General features: G+C 40.8%; 1 protein-coding gene across 1 annotated transcript in view; it reads right to left on the bottom strand.

Annotated features, from left to right (window-relative positions):
- The window catches only part of sntb2 (syntrophin, beta 2), a 52,505-nt gene that overhangs the window by 10,195 nt on the left and 21,664 nt on the right, over positions 1 to 20,646 (bottom strand). Inside the window, exons 2-3 of the mRNA XM_034132684.1 lie at positions 7,362 to 7,578; positions 1,665 to 1,875 (exon numbers count right to left, since the gene is read on the bottom strand). Coding sequence (XP_033988575.1) covers positions 1,665 to 1,875; positions 7,362 to 7,578 — 428 coding nt within the window. The remainder of the gene's footprint in view (positions 1 to 1,664; positions 1,876 to 7,361; positions 7,579 to 20,646) is intronic.

The raw sequence follows: 20,646 nt of genomic DNA, 5'->3' as shown, positions 1-20,646 counted from the left end.
GACTTTATTTTGAAATTCAGTTCCTGAGGAACGGCAAAAAAGCCAGAGATTATAGAATTAAACAAATAAAAACAAGGATAATTGTGTGTTATTGTTGAGTAAATAACAGTGTGTTATTTAGAAAAGAATAAAAAATTAGAAGGAAAAAAAGATTTAAAAAATACAGATTTCAGTATTCTGAGGCTCTGAGCCATTTATTTTCCTCGCGGACGGCAAAAAAAGTCAGACATTATACGATTTAAAATAAAAACAATAATCGTGGCTTGATATTGAGTAAGAACAAGTTTTTATGAACCACACAGCTTCTGGTCTTCCAAGACCCGACCGGACAAAAAGATGTGGTGCAGACACGAAACATACTACCAATAGAAATACATTGCTTTTATAATCGTTCTGTGTGACACGAAAAAAAGGGGAAAATCGTGTTGGTGAACACGAATCAATAGATTAAATGTCGTGACTATAACACGAAATGCCGTGAGACTGGGTTGGATAAAATACTTTAGTGTGATTACTTTGACCGAATGTTCGAGGATATATGAATTACTTTGATATGTATTGAATCTTAACAATGCATGTCACAAAGCATCTATTTGAGTAGATATTAGAGAAAAAAGTAAAGGTGTGGTTTTAGTAACATCTATGTGTTGGATCTACAGTTTTTTTTATGTTCAGCATTTCAAACAGCTGTAGCACCATCATAGCACGAGAGGCTAGATGTTTAATACAGTAATCTCTGGTCAAGTGCAGACACCGGCTGCAAAGCTCATTTACCAGATATCAGCCACATTTGATCTGGCTGTGAAAGAGAACGTTATGTGTGGAATAGCATTAATAAGCAACAGATATGATCTTCTCGTGAAATGAGTCACTTTAAAGTTTCACATTTGAGTAAATATGCTTCATCGCTTTCTTGCTGAAAGGTACATTAGAAGATTAATATCACTTTCAGTTTATATGTTAGTTATAAAGCTAGTGTTAGCAGTTAGCATAGCTTAGCATTACGTCCGATGGAGGAGAAACAGCTAGCCTGGCTCTGTCCAAAGACCAGCTTTTGGACTCACTTTTCGTTAGATTTTTTTCCATTTTACCTTTGTGCAGAACCAGACAAAGTGTTTGCCCCTGCTTTATGTCTTTTAACTTAGCTTAGCATAGCTTCGTATCAGAAACCATGACCGTGTTTTTCATCTCATCATCTAATGTTCAGCGAGAAAGTCAATAAGTGGATTTCTAAATATGTTATTTCTTTAACAGGAGAACACCGAAGTCAATGCCAGCCAAAATGTGAAGCATGCTACCTGAAAGTTTAGTCATTTTGTCATTGATGGCAAAAAGAATAAAATAATGAATAGATAGAGGGACGGAGAAATATAATAGGAGTTATTAGGCAACCTCCAACCAGATTCAACGTGAAACCTAGCCCTAGTGTTGCCTGTTTCAGTTTTCAACTAACAAGATACGTACAATTCTCAGTTGGAAGCAGGACAGCATGATTATTCACTTTTAACATAGCTAATTTAGCTCTTTCACTCTATGCTAAGCTAGTCTGAGCACATGAATGTTGTGTAACACATAGAATATAATGTTTAAAATGGTTATCAGCCCTAAGCAACTGAAAATGATAACGACCTGTAAAATAGCATGCAGCTGTCATCCTGATATACCTGTTCAGCCAGCCAGCCGATGTGTTTGAGGTGGGGGTGTGTGGAGGCCGCAGACGTGGCCCCCAGGTAAGCGTTGATGTGAGCCAGGGTGTGAGGCAGCAGAGCGGCGATGTTGGTGTGGACCGCCGTGAACCAGGAGCTGGCCGAGGGTCCGTCCTTACAGCGCAGGACCACCGTGTGCTGCCCGTCTGGGGAGTGCAGCTCCAGCAGTCTGAGGGGACAACGTGTGATAATAATTTATTTTATCAGGCACTATAAGGTATACAGGTGCTCAAAGATCCTTTACAGAGAAACAAAAATAAATACAAATTGAGCTAATAAAACAACATTTAACACAAGGACTCAACTTGCTCGTATAAGCCATTTTCATGGACTGGACAAAATAAAGTAAACTTCAAACTAACTTTCATTGCCAATGTGAAACATCAAAGCAACTTTACAATGATATTTCTTACAGAATAGATTTTATTTGAAAAATAGCTTTAAATTAAATATCTAAATGTTTTATTAATTCATTTATTAATTTGACATCTCAAAAAAGGATAGGGATAGCAGGTATTCTTTTAAAGTGGACCTATCATGCTACATTTGAATAATATAGTGTAGGACCATACCTATATAAGGCATATTTATACTTTTTTTTTTTCAAAATACCAAACAGATCATGCATTTTAGCCATGCCTCATTTTGCTCAATTTGACATTTTTTAGCTCTGTTTTTGCAAGGGCAGATTCTGTGAGAACAGCACCATCTACAGGCCTGGCATATGTACTACAGTGTCTCCAGCGCTTTCGAACGGCAATGGCCGTGGCTGTCTCCTCCTGATTGGTGGAGTTGGCCCAATAGCCGTAGCGCCACTGTCCTGACGTCAGGACAGTGTTCAAATCTGGATCAGTTTTGATCAGATCCGTTGCAGCCCCTTTTTTAGAGATTTGGGTATGGAGGAAAATAGAGAGGGTTGTGTTTTCTGACACTTGGTGAGTTCCCTGGAACACCGGGGACACATATTCATGTATAAAAGACGTACAAAAGTGCATTTTGCATGATAGGTCCCCTTTAAGTTACTCAGAAATGCCATCATTTAGTACGTGAGTGGCACTTTACATATTCTTTGATTTAAGAACAGAAAGCAATAATATTGTAGGAAAAAGGTTAATTGTTTTAATTAATTTGTATGAATGTTATCACTGCTTTAGAGTGGTGCAGGAATGAGCTAATGCATTTGACCAATTCCCTTCCCCTGGTCCAAGTCAACAGTTTATCGATCATGTTTTTGGTAAGAAGCCTGAAGGTTGTATGTTAACGCAAGCTGAAGAGATTATTAGGTTTTGTTGGACGTCAGTAAATACCCCACTCATGAATGTCCAAAGCTTCTTTGTGTCTTATCAGCGGTCGTAACAAGTGACTAAATGAGACTACAAAACGTCATAACGCCAAACATAGCCACAGCTAGCATTTGCGATGCTAACTTCAAGGTCAGCCTCCAAAAATACGTCATCACTGCACCACACTATTGTTTTTCTTAACATAACAACAAACATTTTGGAAAATATTGACCGCAAAAAATTAACACACATTAACTGTATTTTCTACAGTTATGTCATTTAAAACTAACCAACAAGCATACGATGGACAAATGAACAATATGAATATCTTGGCATAATGCTGCTGGCCAATCAGTTTAATATCACCCACCTGTTGTAGGCAGTGGCGTTTTTATATGTACAAAAGTGGTGGGGCACGAAAAACTTAGATGTTTATATTATTTAGTGGGAATGCTGATACAGCATTCCCACTAAATGTTATGCTACGGACAAAAAGTTTATTATTATTATTCCGCCGACTTATTTTGGCCCTCTTCTCCTCCCACATTCAACATCGCAGAAACTCCGTTCAAACATCAAAACGTTCAGCTCGGTCGGGAATCGCAGGCTATTACTTTTCTCATTCATAACTTTCATAATTCCAGAGATACATCCCATAATACATCACATTTTTAACCATTGAAGTCAATGGAGATATTCTTCAGACTTCAACAAATCTTCATGCGACTTCAACTGCTAACTGTTCATTCATACTTTCACTCAGAAACCTCATTCCAACTTTAAAATGTTACACATCTTTCTGACATTATTCGTGTAACACAACTTTTAAATCTGATTCTTACTTTTAGAGATATTAAACATTGTTCAGACCTTGTTAAAGAGGTTTTCTTCAGATTTTAACATTAACTAGAGTGCGTGATGTCACAGCTAGAGTGTGGGAATTCTTGAAATGTGCCTTCATATTTTTTTTTTAAACTGCCATAATTCCCAAACCCTACATTCTTGAGACATAATTTTTCATGACAAACGTAGGAAAACATCTCGTAGCTTGAAAAATGACAAATAATTAACCAAAAAATAATTAAACAAAATGCCTCTTGAGGGCATGAAGTGACAAAAACGTTCAACATGTCTCCATTAAAGCCCATTGTAATTTCAGGCAGATATTTCCTCACAGCAGCAGCCGCACACCTTTAGTTAAACTGCCAAAAAGGCCACATTATTAACCCGAAAGTACACAAAAAGCACACTTCAGATACTCAAGGTCCTTGAGATGCTTCACGTTTTGAAATTTCACAGATATCTGTTATCATTCTTCCACAAAACGTTCACATGTAAGAGGTTTATCTCTCATTCAGAACAATGCAAGCCTTTGATCTCTACAGAGCTCGTTAGCTCAACTATAAACACCTGTGTAATGGAACACGATGATGTCATCACTCCAACTGACAGCAGTCAGTTCTAACTGTTCATTCACATGTAAGAGGTTCATCTCTCATTCAGAACAATGGAAACCTTTGATCTCTGCACACCTCGTTAGCTCAAATATAAACACCTGTGTCATGGAACACGATGATGTCATAACACACAGGTGTTCGTGTTTGAGCTAACGACGTGGTCACTGGAGTTTAACAGACTGTCTGAGCCTATTCTTTTCTGTCTGATGGAGACTTCATACTGACTTCAACATGTTCCACCTATTTTATACATTATTGGTGACACACAGCTGTCGTCGTTAGCTCAAATATAAACACCTGTGTCATGGAACACGATGTCGCTGTAAGTCCAATGGACACGGTCCAATCGTCCCCCAATCTTCACTTGTATATCACCGGTCCATGCCTCAACAGCTCTACGCCAAATCTGATATCTCACCATATGCCGTTTCCATGGAAACGGCATATGGAAAATCCTTCGCCATAAAACACGATGTCCCTTTAACTCCTATGAAAATGTTCAAAAAGTGCTCAAAATTCACATGTGTGCTAACAGTCCAGCCGTGAAGACATCTACGAGACAGTTTTGAGATTTCTTCAAATGCCGTTGCCATGGCAACACAATGCTCGCCATGAAACACGGTTTTCTCATAACTTCAGTGAAAATGCTTCAAATGGCCCAAAACTTCACAGGTTTGGTAACGATGCAGCCATCAACGCATCTACGCGTATTATGGGGTGTCATCAAATGCCGTTGCCATGGCGACAGACCACTCGCCATGAAGCACGATGTCGCTGTAAGTCCAATGGAAACGGTCCGATCGTCCCCCAAACTTCGCTTGTATATCAGCGGTTCAGCCCTCAACAGCTCTACGTCAATTATGGGGTTTCTTCAAATGCCGTTGCCATGGCAACACAATGCTCGCCATGAAACACGGTTTTCTCATAACTTCAGTGAAAATGTTCCAAACGGCCCAAAACTTCACAGGTTTGGTAACGATGTAGCCATCAACGCATCTAAGCATATTATGGGGTGTCATCAAATGCCGTTGCCATGGCGACAGATCATTCGCCATCAAGTTAGTTCAAAGGTTTGCAGTTCAAATATTCTGCTGCTTTTCCAAGCCTTTCTTTCTTTTGTACTCATCACACATTCAAGCCCCCAGTGTTCATGTGTCATTTCAATCTAAATTCTTCACTTTCTTCTTACACATTACATTTCAGCATAGCAGTTTAGCGTCAGCTTTTCAGCATAAAGCATTCCCACTAGTAATTTCTTCAGGAATTGCATTCTCTAGTTATATATAAGCTTCTGGTGCTTTTTTAAACACGTAAACAAATAGCTGGCTATCCATGGTTCCGATAGGATAGAGAGAGGGGGGAGGGGGTGTCGCTCTATGCAAGTCAATGGGACTCCCTGATAGTTGAACATCGACGCTAAAGGCCCCCCCACTGCGTTGATAGTATGTCAGGGATCCTGACATATAGGACGAGTTGGGAGTGAGAATGTGACGAGAATACTCATTTCCGGCAGCGAGAACCTAGCAACCACGTTACTATGAAAACGCCGACACGGGAAATACTGTTTTCATGCCGAGAGTCGATGACGATAACTTCACATGGACACTGGCCAATCTAAAACCTCTTTAGTAACATACGTAGTACATATACATTTGCTTGACAAGAACTGAAAAAATCTTCGTATTCTCCACAAAAATGTGTGTTATAGTGAACTAAAAGTCGTGATAGAGGCTTGCTTGTCAACATCCGGGTATTTATGCACTGGTGGGCCATGTTAACAATCCTGTGTCACAATATCAATCGATCCAGCAGAGCAATAGCCTATAGGCAAAACACAGAAGATCAACTAAATATATGACATAAAATGAACTTACCAAAGCTGAAGTAGATGGTCAACTTCATTCATTATCTTTCCGTTTTACTGATTGTAATCGCTATACGTTGCTCTCTCTCGTCTCCTCTTCACAACTACTATGTTCGCAGCACACGTACTTACAGCCAATCAGCTCTGAATTATGTGAGATGACGTTTGGTGGGGATGCCAGCACAGTGCCCCTATGGTGATTATTTTTTTGCCGCACACATTGAATAGAAAAAGACTGAGCATGCGCAGTGTAGTTTTTACAGCACCCATTCACTTTGACAGCAGAGAGAGGGGCTAGATCGGGGCTTGCCCCACATCGCTCAAAACGGCTCAATAGGCACACTGTGGACACTAATTAGAAGAACGCAGACTAAAACAGCAGTCTACAGAGTACAGAGGAATCAGATGATTAAACATGATCTTAAATGTATTTATTTTGCATTTTTTTTAATTATTATTTTAATTACTTTCTGCTGACACTAGGTGGGGCTGTGCCTAATGACCAGTTGCCACTGGTTGTAGAACTGGCATGGCCCTACAATATATTATTCAAATATAGCATGATAGGTCCACTTTAAGTTATCAGAGCAACAAGCTGAGCTAGCTCGGTTAGCAGCGCCGAACTGCCCTGGAGAAACACATGAAACTACTTTATTCAGTGTTTTTACCTTTAATCACCGAGTCCGTTTGCTTTGGAGATTTGATTGTGATTGGTGGTTTGCTGTGCATGCAGAGCCTGCATGTCACTCACTCAAGTACCCCTGACATGAGAGCCACGCGAGTTTTCCTTTTGTAGCAAGCAGCAAAAGAATTGTAACATGACGTGTTTGAGTTTTTTTTTTAAAAGCACACACACAAACACCCACACACACACACACACACACACACACACACACACACACACACACACACACACACACACACACACACACACACACACACACACACACACACACACACACACACACACACACACACACACACACACACACACACACACACACACACACACACACACACACACACACACACAGAGGAGGTCCCAGCGTACCTGTTCTCCAGGTCTGGCATGGTGAGGTTCCTGCTGATGAAGCACATCTTCAGGCTGATGACCTTCCTGTCTTTGGGGGGGGGGGAGCTGTGTTTGGGCGAGCCGGAGTCCTCGCTGCCGCTGTAGCTAGGCGACTGCGGGCGGACGCCATCCCACGGCAGTTCGGCCACCAGGGACGGCTTCTTGAAGAGCGGAGAGACCTCGCGGATGTACTTCACTGTGGAGCAACAGAAGATGTAAAGCTCAACATTAGGCCATTGTGCAGTGAAGGAGCAGCAGTGCCTCATACAGTTCTACCATATCTTCTTACCTGGCACCGAGTACATTTGAGGGGATTTTATCATTACAACTTGTTTTTAGAGAATACTACAATTAAAGACACCTGGCAAATACTATTTAACAGGTTATCTTTACAGTGCTCAAGACTAGCGGTAGATCCTTTTGTCTTTATTTTTGGGAAAGACACAGTTTCCACGGTTACCCTGATGCTGAACCCTACTGAATCAGTACTGCTAATGCTAACAGCAATATCACTAAAATTATATATTTGTAATCCATTGAAAGGAAACTATATAAACAGTTGAGCATTGTTTTCAAAGGAACCCTCCCTGTTTTGTATTTTGTAAATGTAATATATTTGTATTTGTTACTGTTGCTGGTATAAATCATTACATTTGCCTTTTGATACATAAAAAAATTGATTGCTTATGAGAATAATAACTTTTTCAAAACAATAAATTAGAATTCATTCTTTTTAAGACTGAGAGTGACAGTACAGCACGCTTCTAATAATCGTGCTGTACTGTAAGTTAATCACAACTTTAGTAAATGCTAGAGTATCGCTCCAAATAGAGAGAAAAGAAAAGAGCCAAAGTTTTTTAGGGACAGCTGTTAAATATCTACAGGGTTAGAGGAAATAGAGTGTTGATAGAACAATAGAAGATAGAATGGGAGGGATGAAACCCTCTTTAATGGTCACACATGCAGAGCACACAGCACACACAGTGAAATGTGTTCTCTGCTTTTAACCCATCCTAGTAAGGAGTCTAGTTCTAGGAGCAGTGGGCAGCTATTGTACAGCGCCCGGGGAGCAATGGGAGTGAGGGGGGACGGGGGATGTCCGGTGCCTTGCTCAAGGGCACCACGGCAGGGCAGGAGGTGAACTGGGACCTCTCCAAGTAGCAGTCCACACTCCATATTTAAGTCTGTTCGGGGACTTGAACCAGCGACCCTACGGCTCACAGTCCAAGCCCCCACTGACTGAGCCACTGCCGGACACCATAGTCGGACCATCTGTGGGATTCCTCCCAATAACACCCAGTCACTCAGGATATATGGTGCGGGCAGCCATAAAGCAGCCAGAAGGAAACACTGGGAAGTTTTCTGAAGAAAGTAACCATTTAATCTGCTTTAAAATACACTTTGGGGCCCAGTGAAGGCTAGACTTTTAAAACATTTTGGAGAAAGCTGTGGTTTGACTGTGGTTTGAATGTCAACAGTTGGCTAGTAAAAAAATGCATGTGGGATGGAAAATAGATTAGGCCTGTGTTTGTCAAGCAAATATTTGAATCATCCGTAATTATTCATACAGTAAGGTATTTAAATGGAAAGGACACCGGTGATCTTCTGGTCAAGAACTTGGAAAGTAAAGAGTTCTCTGCTATCTCTTAGAAGGACACAGTGGTCCCCTGTGTGAAATAAGAACTGACTTGGCTGTACAGCTATGTGCTGGCAGGTAGGCTGTTTGTGATGCATTCACTTTCCAAATGTGGTCCAGCCACCTCACTGGCACAGTCACATGCCCTCACTTACACTTGTATCCTCCCTCACACATGCCCATGTTATCTACTCCAATCCATGCCCTTATAGTATACTTATGTGCACAATAAGCAGAGGTGGAAGAAGTATGTAGATATTTGAAGAGACCATGTTCTGCTCAGTTTCAGGTTCAAAATTGTATTTTGTTCCTCTACTGTGACATCTCATGTTCAAAAAGCTCTTTCTTTTTTTCATACTGCCTGTGCTGCAGCACCTATGTTCACCCTCTGTCTGAAACCAGAGCCCAGTCTGCTCTGATTGGTTAGCTGGCCGGCTCCATTGTGATTGGTCAAACACAGTCCCACCCCTTAGCTTTTCACGTAGTTGGAGCGCTGGCCAATAGAAGCGCGAGTGTTACTGAGTGATGTCACTATATGTCATGGACGTAAACAAAGGAGTCCAATGGAGGGTTTCAGGCAGGGGGGGGGGGGGGGCTTGGCGTAAGCTGTTAAATACATGTAGTGGAGTAGAAAGAACAATATTTGCTATTAAATTGTTGTAGAGTAGAAGTATAAATTAGCATAAAATGGAAAAACTCAAAAAGTAAAGCACAAATTACTTAAGTACGTACTTGAGTTACTTGTACTTACTTACACCACTCACAATAAGTTTAAGCATGAGTATGAGAAATTAAAAAGAGAAAAACTGTGTGTGTGTGTGTGTGTGTGTGTGTCCATTGGCTCTCTCTTGTCTTTATGAAACATGAGACTCCAGAGAGGTGAGGTGATTCCTGAATGTAGACTCAGATATAAACCTTGAAGGTGTGTGTGTGAGTGTGTGCATATGTGAGCTACAGAAAGTCAAGTCTGCAGCTAAGTGCCTGTTAATGACACTAAGAGAGATAGAGTTTATGACTGAGCAGTATAAGCAGAGAGAGCTGCACACTGCATGAGTCCCTGCACGCTCGTGTGTACATTACTCTGTGTGTGAGTCAGAGTGGGGGGCGGGGCTGTTGTAATGCTGAGGCAACAAGCCACCAAACTGAAGCCTCACTCCACCGGCCCTCCTAACCACACTGCCCATATTAACAAGGTCTGGGGTTATTTCTGCAGAGTAAGTGGTTCTGAGAAAGTGAGTGATTGTGAGAGCATTCCTGAAACCCGTGTTTATGTCTGAGGGTCATATGGAAGAGGATGTCTTCGCTGCAGATCTCTACTTTCAGACTAATAATTAGATTGGTGGCAGAGATGTTCATCAGAGATATTTTCCGTCCACAGAGCAGACCCGGGCTCTCTGTGGTTCTACAGTTTATATTTTCAAATACTTAACCAATAGTATCACTGCAGTGGTTAGTGCACTCAAGTAATCTGCTAGCAGTTCAACAGTTATTAGCAAAAGTAGTTCAAATCAGTATTAGAATGTAACAAAGAACATGTACTCAAGTACTGTACTGAAGTACAATTTTAACATACTCTACTGGAGTATTTCAACGTTATGCTACTGAATACTTCTACTCCACTATATTTTAGAAGACAGTGAAGACATGATTAGCTAGTATAAAATATAAATAAACCAATAAATAAAATGTAACATTAAATATTGGGTTAAGATATCCAGCAGCAGTATATAAAGTAATTAAAAATTAGCTCCACCTTCACCGTGAACAACACATTTATGCATCAATAATCATGATCCATTAAATTAATATATATATGATTTGGAAATGGGCCATTATGCATAATAGGAGCTATTACTTTAAGGACAGTAAGATTATTTGATTACAATACTTTTGTACTGTTACTTGAGTAAGATTTTGAATGCAGGGCATTTGTAGCAGAGTATATTTGCAATTAAGTGTTTCTACTTTTACTGAACTAAAAGGTTCACATTTTCTTCCACCACTGGTTATAATCCTCCTATCAACAATAATATCAATACTTTCAAGACTATGATCACACAATGAAAAAACTGGATTGAAAAAAGTATCAAATCATAGCGAATGTTGAAGTTGTAATTAAATATTACTGACCTAAAACTTAATTGTGTACATAAAACAAGAGGGTAAAATAACTGCCTGCAGCACATATCATCACGGCGACACAATTACAGTAGTTTATTTTTAGAATTAAGTTTTGGAAATTTAGACATTGCTCTGAGGGAGATGTTAGATATACAGGAAAGAGTTGTGTCTGGACCAATGCTGACATTTTTGACAAGCGTAGTTCTTCAATATTCTCAACTGGTCAGGCCTCGGGACCCACTTTTTTCCTTTGTCAATAAATCGCGACCCGAAATTTTGAAACACTCAAATCTATTCAACAAAAAATCGCCCAGCTCCCACACCTCCATAGCTTTTTTATTCAAAGTATATTAATTATATTAATTTGCATTGCATGTCCAAATTGCACCAAATTAGGCACTGCATGTCCTTGCTTAAAGTTTCCACAGCAAAACACTCACAAAGTGTGAAGTACCTTGGATTGATCTGTGGCTACATTAACATCAGCTTGACTGATTTGAGGAACATCCATTAGGACTTGAAGCTGTATGTGCAGACGTGTTAATGTTTTGCGGGACAGGAAAGAGGATATGGGGACAATTCATTTCCCAGCACTGAGAGGGAGTTTCAGGGTGTTCTTAGAAAAGAGGAACATAACTACCTGGTTGTCGTCAATGCAGTAGGCACTGACAGGTCTGTTACATTTCAGAATTCCTGAGAACTAATCTTGTGGCTTTGAAGAATCTGATGGTTGGCAGCAGACACTCTAGGACAGTGGTTCTCAACTGGTGGGTCGCGACCCAAAAGTGGGTCGCGGACCCGTTTCGAGTGGGTCGCAGATGTGTGAGTGGAAAAAGTCAAACTTTTATTTTGAAGGCCCGATTTGGCCGTTGGCCGTTGGACTGGAAGTACCGGAGACCATACACGGTTTTGAAAACTTCTGTCACGTAGTGATCATCTTCTCAATAAAACATATTTGCTGATGTTTTTTCGAGTCTTCTGGCCAATCAGAATCAAGATTGTTGCCGGAGGTCCCCACGGAGAATAACTTTGTGGTAGAACTATTTTTATACATCCATGGGTACAACTTCAGATAACTTCAGATAAAAATGAACACATAATGAAATATGACCCCCGGTTTGATGATTGACAGGTCACAGAACAATGGGAGCTATCTACCCTTACCCACAATTGAAAGTAATTCACACAGACTCTCTCCTCTTTGCTCTTCTCTCTGTGTGGAGCAGCAAGTTCAGCTTCAGAACAAAGTGAAAAACAAACAATGGCATAAAATATTATTAAGATGTCGGGTAGTAATAGATTTATTTATTTTCTTCTCAGAGTGTACCAGAATTAGTATTTCTAAAAATCTCCTGGGGGTGCGGTTGGGTTGGGTTTTCAGCATGTGTGCCTTTTTATATAGTTCAGCTTTGATTCCATCATCTCATTAAACCTTTTTTTAAAGCATACTTTAGTTCTGTGAAGGGATATAAGGGATATATGCACTGTACTTTACTTTAATTCATATTGTATGCTGAAAAGCAAATATATATATATTACAGCACTATTTTTTATTGAATAGATTTGAGTGGTTCAAAATTTCAGGTCGCGATCTATTGACAAAGGAAAAAGTGGGTCCCGAGGCCAGACCAGTTGAGAACCACTGCACTAGGACATCCAGCTTATGATGTAGGCCTACCTCCAATCAATCTCTATTAACAACATACATCTACTGTGGGAAGTGTAGTGCATTGAGTTGGCTGATGCTTTGAAACATTTTAGGCTCAAGACAGGTCACCTCACTGCTGGTGTTGTATCGGATTGGCATTCAAATGTTTTCATACTGCCAGCACTAAACTTCAGATAGTTAAATTACATCTGACAAGATATTTTGTACTCTAACCACATGGCCAACATATTGGCATAATCCAAGCTAAAAACCCTCTGCTCTTCTGATTCCAAAAGGTTGCTAAAGTTAGAAAAGACTGCTGAATGGATTGGGGTAGTAACCTTAAATCATTTAAATGTAATTATGACATATCCTATCCTCTGTTTCTCTGGTACTGAGATTGAATTTCAACCTTGTTTCTTATCTTCAGATTGCATTCACTGAGCTCTGCTGCAGCGCAGCCTACACATGCTTGGTTGTATAATTTATTGGCACACTGGACCACTGCACATCTGCTCCTATTCAATGTTTGTGTTGATATAAATTAAAACCTGTTTCACGCCTTCCCCCCGGTACCGGGCGGATAAACGCGTCATTTGCAGGAAACAACGTCTAAGGAATCTTAATATTGAATAAAACTATGAATGTGTTATATCCATGTAACGGGAAGAAACTCAGCTAACTGATCTTTTTAATTTTTTTTTTCAAAAAAACCCCACAATGCTAGCACTCAGCCTCTGAATTAGCCTCGATCGAAAAAACGGGACCGACAAAGGCACATAAACTCACTCAGAACTCCCTTATTACTTATCCTAGATGCACAACCAAACACTATTTTTTGGTGTCCTGGAGACACTGAATCTAACGGTGCCCACCTCAACACTCAGTGATAAACATTCGCGACGCTATCAACGAAAGCGTACATCATCACATGTGGAGCCAAGAAGCTAAACATGTAAATATGGCTTACCTTGGTCAAAAGTGGTCTTCAATGGCATTAAAACGATAAAAAAAACGATGCTGCAGTTAATCCATAGGTTCATCCTATGTGTCTGTGCCTTCTTTGAAATTATTTCTGATAATCCATAAGCAATACAACTGCGTTTTAGTTTCCAAACTCCAGAAGGAGACATTCCTCCAGTTTAGTTTCGCTTTCCACACGCGAAGCGGCAACATTTTTTCTTTACAATGTGTGTCTATGTGAGTCTCCTCCTTCGATTCTATTGGCTCTAACGGTCACAAGGGTATGTCAACCAACCAGATCGAGCAAGGGGGGCCAGAGATAGGTCAAATCCACCCAAATGACCCCAGATGGCCCAGTTTTTGGCTAAATCTCTCTAAAAAGGTCAAATTTCACTTGTTTTGCATCAATCTTGATACAGGGTACTTATTATATGTTGTACTTTGGATTCCTAAAGCTTTTAGTCTACTAACCCATCATCCAAGGGTAGTTTTCACTATCTGTAAAAAATAATTTTTGGACGGACACTATAATTTACAGTTTTTTACTATGTAAAATCTGAATTTTCTTTAAAATAAAAAACATTTATATTGATTCTGACACTTCTACATCCAACTCACAGGTTTATCATTACTTTGAGAAAAGATTATTAATTTAACCCTTTTAGAAGGGAAGATATGGTCATTTGTTCTGGGAATGTCATTTTCGAGCCTGAGACCTGAAAAACAGGCTCAGAGTGGAACAGGTTAGGGATGTGGGCAGTCTTTAAAGTAGCCAAAGTAATCAAACATCAGCATTGGATGTAGCCTCTTTGTACAGCTTAGTCTACCTGCTATGGTACATTGTTACCCTAAGATTAGATTGTTCAGTCCTACCCAGCCCAATACAACAATTTGGGGAGTATATGATATTAGCAGATCATCATAGTATGTTTACAGGGGCATTGGGAATGTTGGTGTTACATATTTCCCCAGTTTTTCCTGCCAGTAATAATAACTATTCCTCTTCGCAGTAAATCTACCTCCTTTCCATCATCCTATTCTCTTTTCCTGCTGCAGAATGAAGTCATTAGTTCTGTCAGGCTTTCACTCAGCTCCACTTCTGCTTCTAATTAGGACAGTACACAGAGGACGACCATTCATTGTGTGTGTGCACCTACATTAATGTTTGTAAGGGAGATTCCCCAGCGATGCCTCCCAACATCCCCTGGGGCCGGCTCATCTGCCTGCAGCAGCAAAGGGAAGAGGATGGCCAGCTAAAAGCAGAACATGTATAAAAGGAGTTCAAGTGAGAAGAGTCTGACTCAACACATATTTGGTTGTGGAGTTAGTTGTGGTGAAAGCTATCCGTAAAACAAACTGCCTTCCACTCTTCTTTCTCACCACACAGACTCACACACATAAGTAATCATCCTATGGTATGGACAAAATAGCAAAAATAATAGCTAGCAGAGCAGCAAGGGAGGCGGTCAGACCCCAGCCTCTGTATTTTCCCCCCAAAACTGCCCAGAAATTCCCCTGTGGTTTGGCCTGCTACTCTCTCCTCCCTCCTTCTAACCCTCCTTCTCTGTCCTCCCTCTCTCACCTCCTTCTCACTGTTCCCCTCTCCTCCCTCCTTCTGACCCTCCTTCTGTCCTCCCTCTCTCACCTCCTTCTCATTGTTCCCCTCTCCTCCCTCCTTCTGACCCTCCTTCTGTCCTCCCTCTCTCACCTCCTTCTCACTGTCCCCCTCTCCTCCCTCCTTCTGTCCTCCCTCTCTCACCTCCTTCTCACTGTCCCCCTCTCCCTCCTGCTCTTCATCCCTCTCATTCCACCACTGCCTTTGTCTTCTTAAACATGTCCGCTCACTCTTTCTTTCCCTTTTCTTCCTTCCCCCCTCCCTAGAAATCCGTTTGTGCCAGAAACCTAATGAGAACAATGTGTCAGAATGTGTGTGTGTGTGTGTGTGTGTGTGTGTGTGTGTGTGTGTGTGTGTGTGTTTGGATAGATGTCCTCCTGGGGTCCCTCCTGTAGTATACACTAGGGCAGATGCATTCACAATACAATAGCATTATGAAGATGTATATGGCAGGTCAGTTAAAATACTTAACAGTTTATTTAACATTGCTTTCACTGTTCACTTCTCTGGTTCAAACTATTTTAAACTCACTTTATAATAGGGCTAAACTTATTAGTCGAGTAACTGATTAGTTGAATAACAGAAAAAGTTAATCTGCAATTGTGTCTGGGTCTGCAGGACCTTAACCCCCTTTTTTATATAAAAAAATGGTAACACTTTATATTAAGGTACACAAATTAACCATCAACTAGTTGTTAATTAACATGCATATTAGCAGTATATTGGCTCTTTATTAGTCATTATAAAACACTTATTAATGCCTTATTCTACATGACCATATTCTACAAGTAATAAGCCATTAGTTGAGAGTTTATCCTCAATAACCCTCTAATTAGTGCTTATTTATTGCAAGTAAGGAAGTTGTTGTACATGAGTTTTGGTCTTAATATGCGCTGCTCAATATGGGCCTAATAAGGCAGTAGTACCACAAGAATAGTAATTCTCCCATAATAACACTTAACAAATATGATCTAATCTTATGTAACAAGACATGAAACTATAAGTGTTAATTGTGTCTAAATAACTCAAAATTAGGTATTTATATCTAAGAATGTGTTTTGGGGTATTGACAGTTCAGCTACCAATAGCAAGGTGATATTGACCTGTATGTTTCATATTTGCACATTTATATTTTTGTAAAATGTGTACTGAAGGTTAGACAGGAAACCGGGTACAGGAAGTAGGAGAAAGTGAACTGAATAGCATGGCAGTAGACTACAACACATTTTCCCTATGCAACCTGAAGAGTAAAAGGGTCAAGTCTGTCAGAAAGCAATGACTGTAAGTGTAAGTGTGAGCCTTACACTTACACTGTAAGGATTAGTAACATGTATTGTGTTTATGAGATGACATTTGGAGATGTTTAAACTTAATGAGAACATGCGTTAGCATTCGCGCTAGCATTCACGCTAGCGTTAGCATACATGCTAGCGTTAGCCATACTAGCCTGTATACATGCTTATTGCACAGCTAGCATTAGCTATATTTACCTTGTTTACACTTAGCGGTCCTATGTGTTAATCTGTGTATGTTACACTTGCATGTATGAGATCATTAAGTGCCTTGTAACTTCTTTTTTTATAGTTTCACTCCGTTTGAATGTCAGTGGACTGCAAATAAGTCAATAAAAGAGCATGGCTGCTCTTACCCTGGCTCTCAAAAGAGTTTGGCTGGCTGTTTAATCTATGTTCACACTGAGACAGTACAACACAAAGAGAACAGTACACCTATTGTGTAAGTACATACAAGCAGGTCACACAGTATGATCACAAATACATACAATCTGTTAAAAATCTGTTTTTATTAAAAAGTACAGGCTGCATATGTATGTGTTCTCAGCCATGGAGAAACTTGACATGTTTTGGTATGTGTCTGAACCTCTCTTTAGTGGTTCATTAATAAAACAGATATTTCAACGTGAGCCTACTTTGTTCATGTACTGTTGTGGTTAACTTCAGTAGGTGTGTGCTATAATGTATTTACAAAGTGTGAAGAGGAGGCAACTTTAGAATAGGGAACCTGTTCAGGTCAATTAGAGTCAAACTACTAGCTTATTGGTTATGAACAAGACTTCACTTTAAAATAGGGAACATGTTCTTAGATATAAATACCTAATTTTGAGTTATTTAGACACAATTAACACTTATAGTTTCATGTCTTGTTACATAAGAATAGATCATATTTGTTAAGTGTTATTATGGGAGAATTACTATTCTTGTGGTACTACTGCCTTATTAGGCCCATATTGAGCAGAGCATATTAAGACCAAAACTCATGTACAACAACTTCCTTACTTGCAATAAATAAGCACTAATTAGAGGGTTATTGAGGAAAAACTCAACTAATGGCTTATTACTTGTAGAATATGGTCATGTAGAATAAGGCATTAATAAGTGTTTTATAATGACTAATAAAGAGCCAATATACTGCTAATATGCATGTTAATTAACAACTAGTTGATGGTTAATTTGTGTACCTTAAAGTGGACCTATCATGCTATATTTGAATAATATAGTGTAGGACCATACCTATATAAGGCATATTTATACTTTTTTTTTTCAAAATACCAAACAGATCATGCATTTTAGCCATGCCTCATTTTGCTCAATTTGACATTTTTTAGCTCTGTGTTTGTAAGGGCAGATTCTGTGAGAACAGCACCACCTACAGGCCTGGCATATGTACTACAGCGTCTCCAGCGCTTTCGAATGGCAATGGCCGTGGCTGTCTCCTCCTGATTGGTGGAGTTGGCCCAATAGCCGTAGCGTCACTGTCCTGACGTCAGGACAGTGTTCAAATCTGGATCAGTTTTTATCAGATCCGTTGCAGCCCCTTTTTTAGAGATTTGGGTATGGAGGAAAATAGAGAGGGTTGTGTTTTCTGACACTTGGTGAGTTCCCTGGACCACCGGGGACACATATTCATGTATAAAAGACGTACACAAGTGCATTTTGCATGATAGGTCCCCTTTAATATTAAGTTTTACCAAAAAAATATATCTTGTTTTGTCAAACTACTCAATGGATCAATGTTATATAAATAACATTGTCTAAAAAATCAAGTAAAAGATTCCTGATGTAAATGGGGGTGTATCTATAAGGATTATCAATCTGACCAAGCCTTTGATGGCAGCTTTCAATGTTGTTCAACACAACACTGAGGTTTAAAACCCAGCGGCACTAATTTCATTTAAACACAGTGCTGAGTAAACAGCTTCTCCCATTAATAATAATAATTAAAACTGTGGTCACAGATGTGCGCGCAGTGATGAGCGGGCCCTCGCGTCCGTGCGCCTGTCGGGGAGGGCGGCCGGTCGTCCCGGCGTCAAGCAGACGCGCGCGAGTCCTCCGAATTGAGCCGTTTGTGATTTATACCATTTTTGCGTCCCAGACTCCCAGGTCCTCCGGCAGCGACACGGAAACGGATGTCGGCGCGCCGTCTCGAAGGAAAACAAATGTCTCTAAAGGCTCGTCGAGGATCGATTATCGAGGAGGCTGTCTGGAGGAGCCGTAACCGAGGATATACTGATTTAGAGGAGAGAGGAGGGAGGAGTCTCTTTGGAGGAGCTATAACCGAGGGTACAAAGATGTAGAGGAGAGAGGAGAGAGGAGTCTCTCTGGAGGAGCTATAACCGAGGGTACACTGATGTATTCTCCGGAGTCGATATCAGCCAACAGTGATGTTTAAAAGAGGCGTGACGCATGGCTGGACTTATGTCAACGAAGCACAGCTCTGCAAACTGTTCCCGTTGTGATTATAAGTTATTTAAGAAGTGCATCAGACTTTCTGCCCTTTACCGTTTGTTTACTCACTAATCACATCTCCCCTGGATGTTAGGCTATTTTTTTTTAATACAACTGCTTTCATTGTGACGCGATGTTTACAGTGAGAACAGCTGCTGAGGTCAGTGCATAAAGCAGAACAGTGTGTATAATATATATCGCTCAATAATATATGTAACAGGCCTACATTTAACACTTTATTTGTAGGCTTTAGGAGATATCTACAAATAAACAGTAGGGTTACGCCGCCTACACACGGCGGCGTGCGTTGCCGCTTGGCGGTGGGCGTGTCTTGAGCTTGGGAAGTTTACGCGAGCAACGCGACCAACAACCAATCCCATGAATCTCTGCTGTCAATTGCATAAAAGGTTTTACATGTCACACTTTATATGATGAACATTTATGACATTAATGTCTATGGTGCTATTTTACGCAACATTCCATGCTGGCTAAATACTGTCTATGCCTGCTGTCCATTCAAACGAAGTACACTGGATATAAACTCCCCAAACAGGCGAAAACCTACCAGTTTCACCCACTGTCTCTGCCACCTCCCTCCATGCCTGGCTCCTCCGGTTTGTATCCCGGTAGGTGAACAGGGACTGAAAGCACCGGGTGATTCCCTACCGCTACGATTATTTTCTCCTCCATTTTTTGGCATATGAGGAAATGAACTGCGGTCTGGCTCTCTCAGCATACACGCGGTTTGATTGGCTAGCGCTTGTACTGGCAGATTTGCATACGCAGGATTTGATTGGCTGACGCCTCCGCCTCAGCTTCAAAAGTAGAACATTGCTCTACTTTTGCAGCGAGCACCGCGAGAAAAGCTACGCTTTGCTCCCACAATGCAGTTCAGCGAATCGTGACGTCACCCCATTCAAAGTGAATGGGCAGAAGCGTTGAAGCGTCAACGCACGCCGCCGTGTGTAGGGGCCGTAACCCTAACGTAAAAGTAGAGCAATGTTCTACTTTTGAAGCTGAGGCGGAGGCGTCAGCCAATCAAATCCCGCGTAAAGCAACATTTTTTTGCTTTGTACTACGTAAGCAACCTTCCCACGTCAATCCTACGCAAGGCGTTATAAATGAGGCCCCAGGTGTTTAACAGATTTTGCTTCAGTTTAACAGTCTTATTGCCTGTGGGATGAAACTGTCCCTGAGTCTGGTGGTTTTAGTCCTGATGCTGCAGTACCGCCTGCCAGATGGCAGCAGGCAGAACAGTTTGTGGCTGGGGTGATGGGGGTCTTTTATAATCCTGTGGGCATTCTTCCTGAGCCGCTGGGAGTAGAGGTCCTCCATGGATGGCAGCTCCGTCCTGGTGATGTGCTGTGCAGTTTTCACCACCTTCTGTAAAGCCTTGCGATTGAGGGCGGTGCAGTTGCCGTACCAGGCCGTGATGCAGCCAGCCAGGATACTCTCTATGGTGCACCTGTAGAAGGTCAGGATCCTCTCTATGATGCACCTGTAGAAGGTCAGGATCCTCTCAATGGTATCCTGGAGTC

Source organism: Trematomus bernacchii, unplaced genomic scaffold, assembly GCF_902827165.1.
Source record: "Trematomus bernacchii unplaced genomic scaffold, fTreBer1.1, whole genome shotgun sequence".
NCBI classification, from domain to species: Eukaryota; Metazoa; Chordata; class Actinopteri; order Perciformes; family Nototheniidae; genus Trematomus; species Trematomus bernacchii.
The sequence above is the reverse complement of the archived record's forward strand: the minus strand, read 5'-3'. Positions and strand labels throughout refer to the sequence as shown.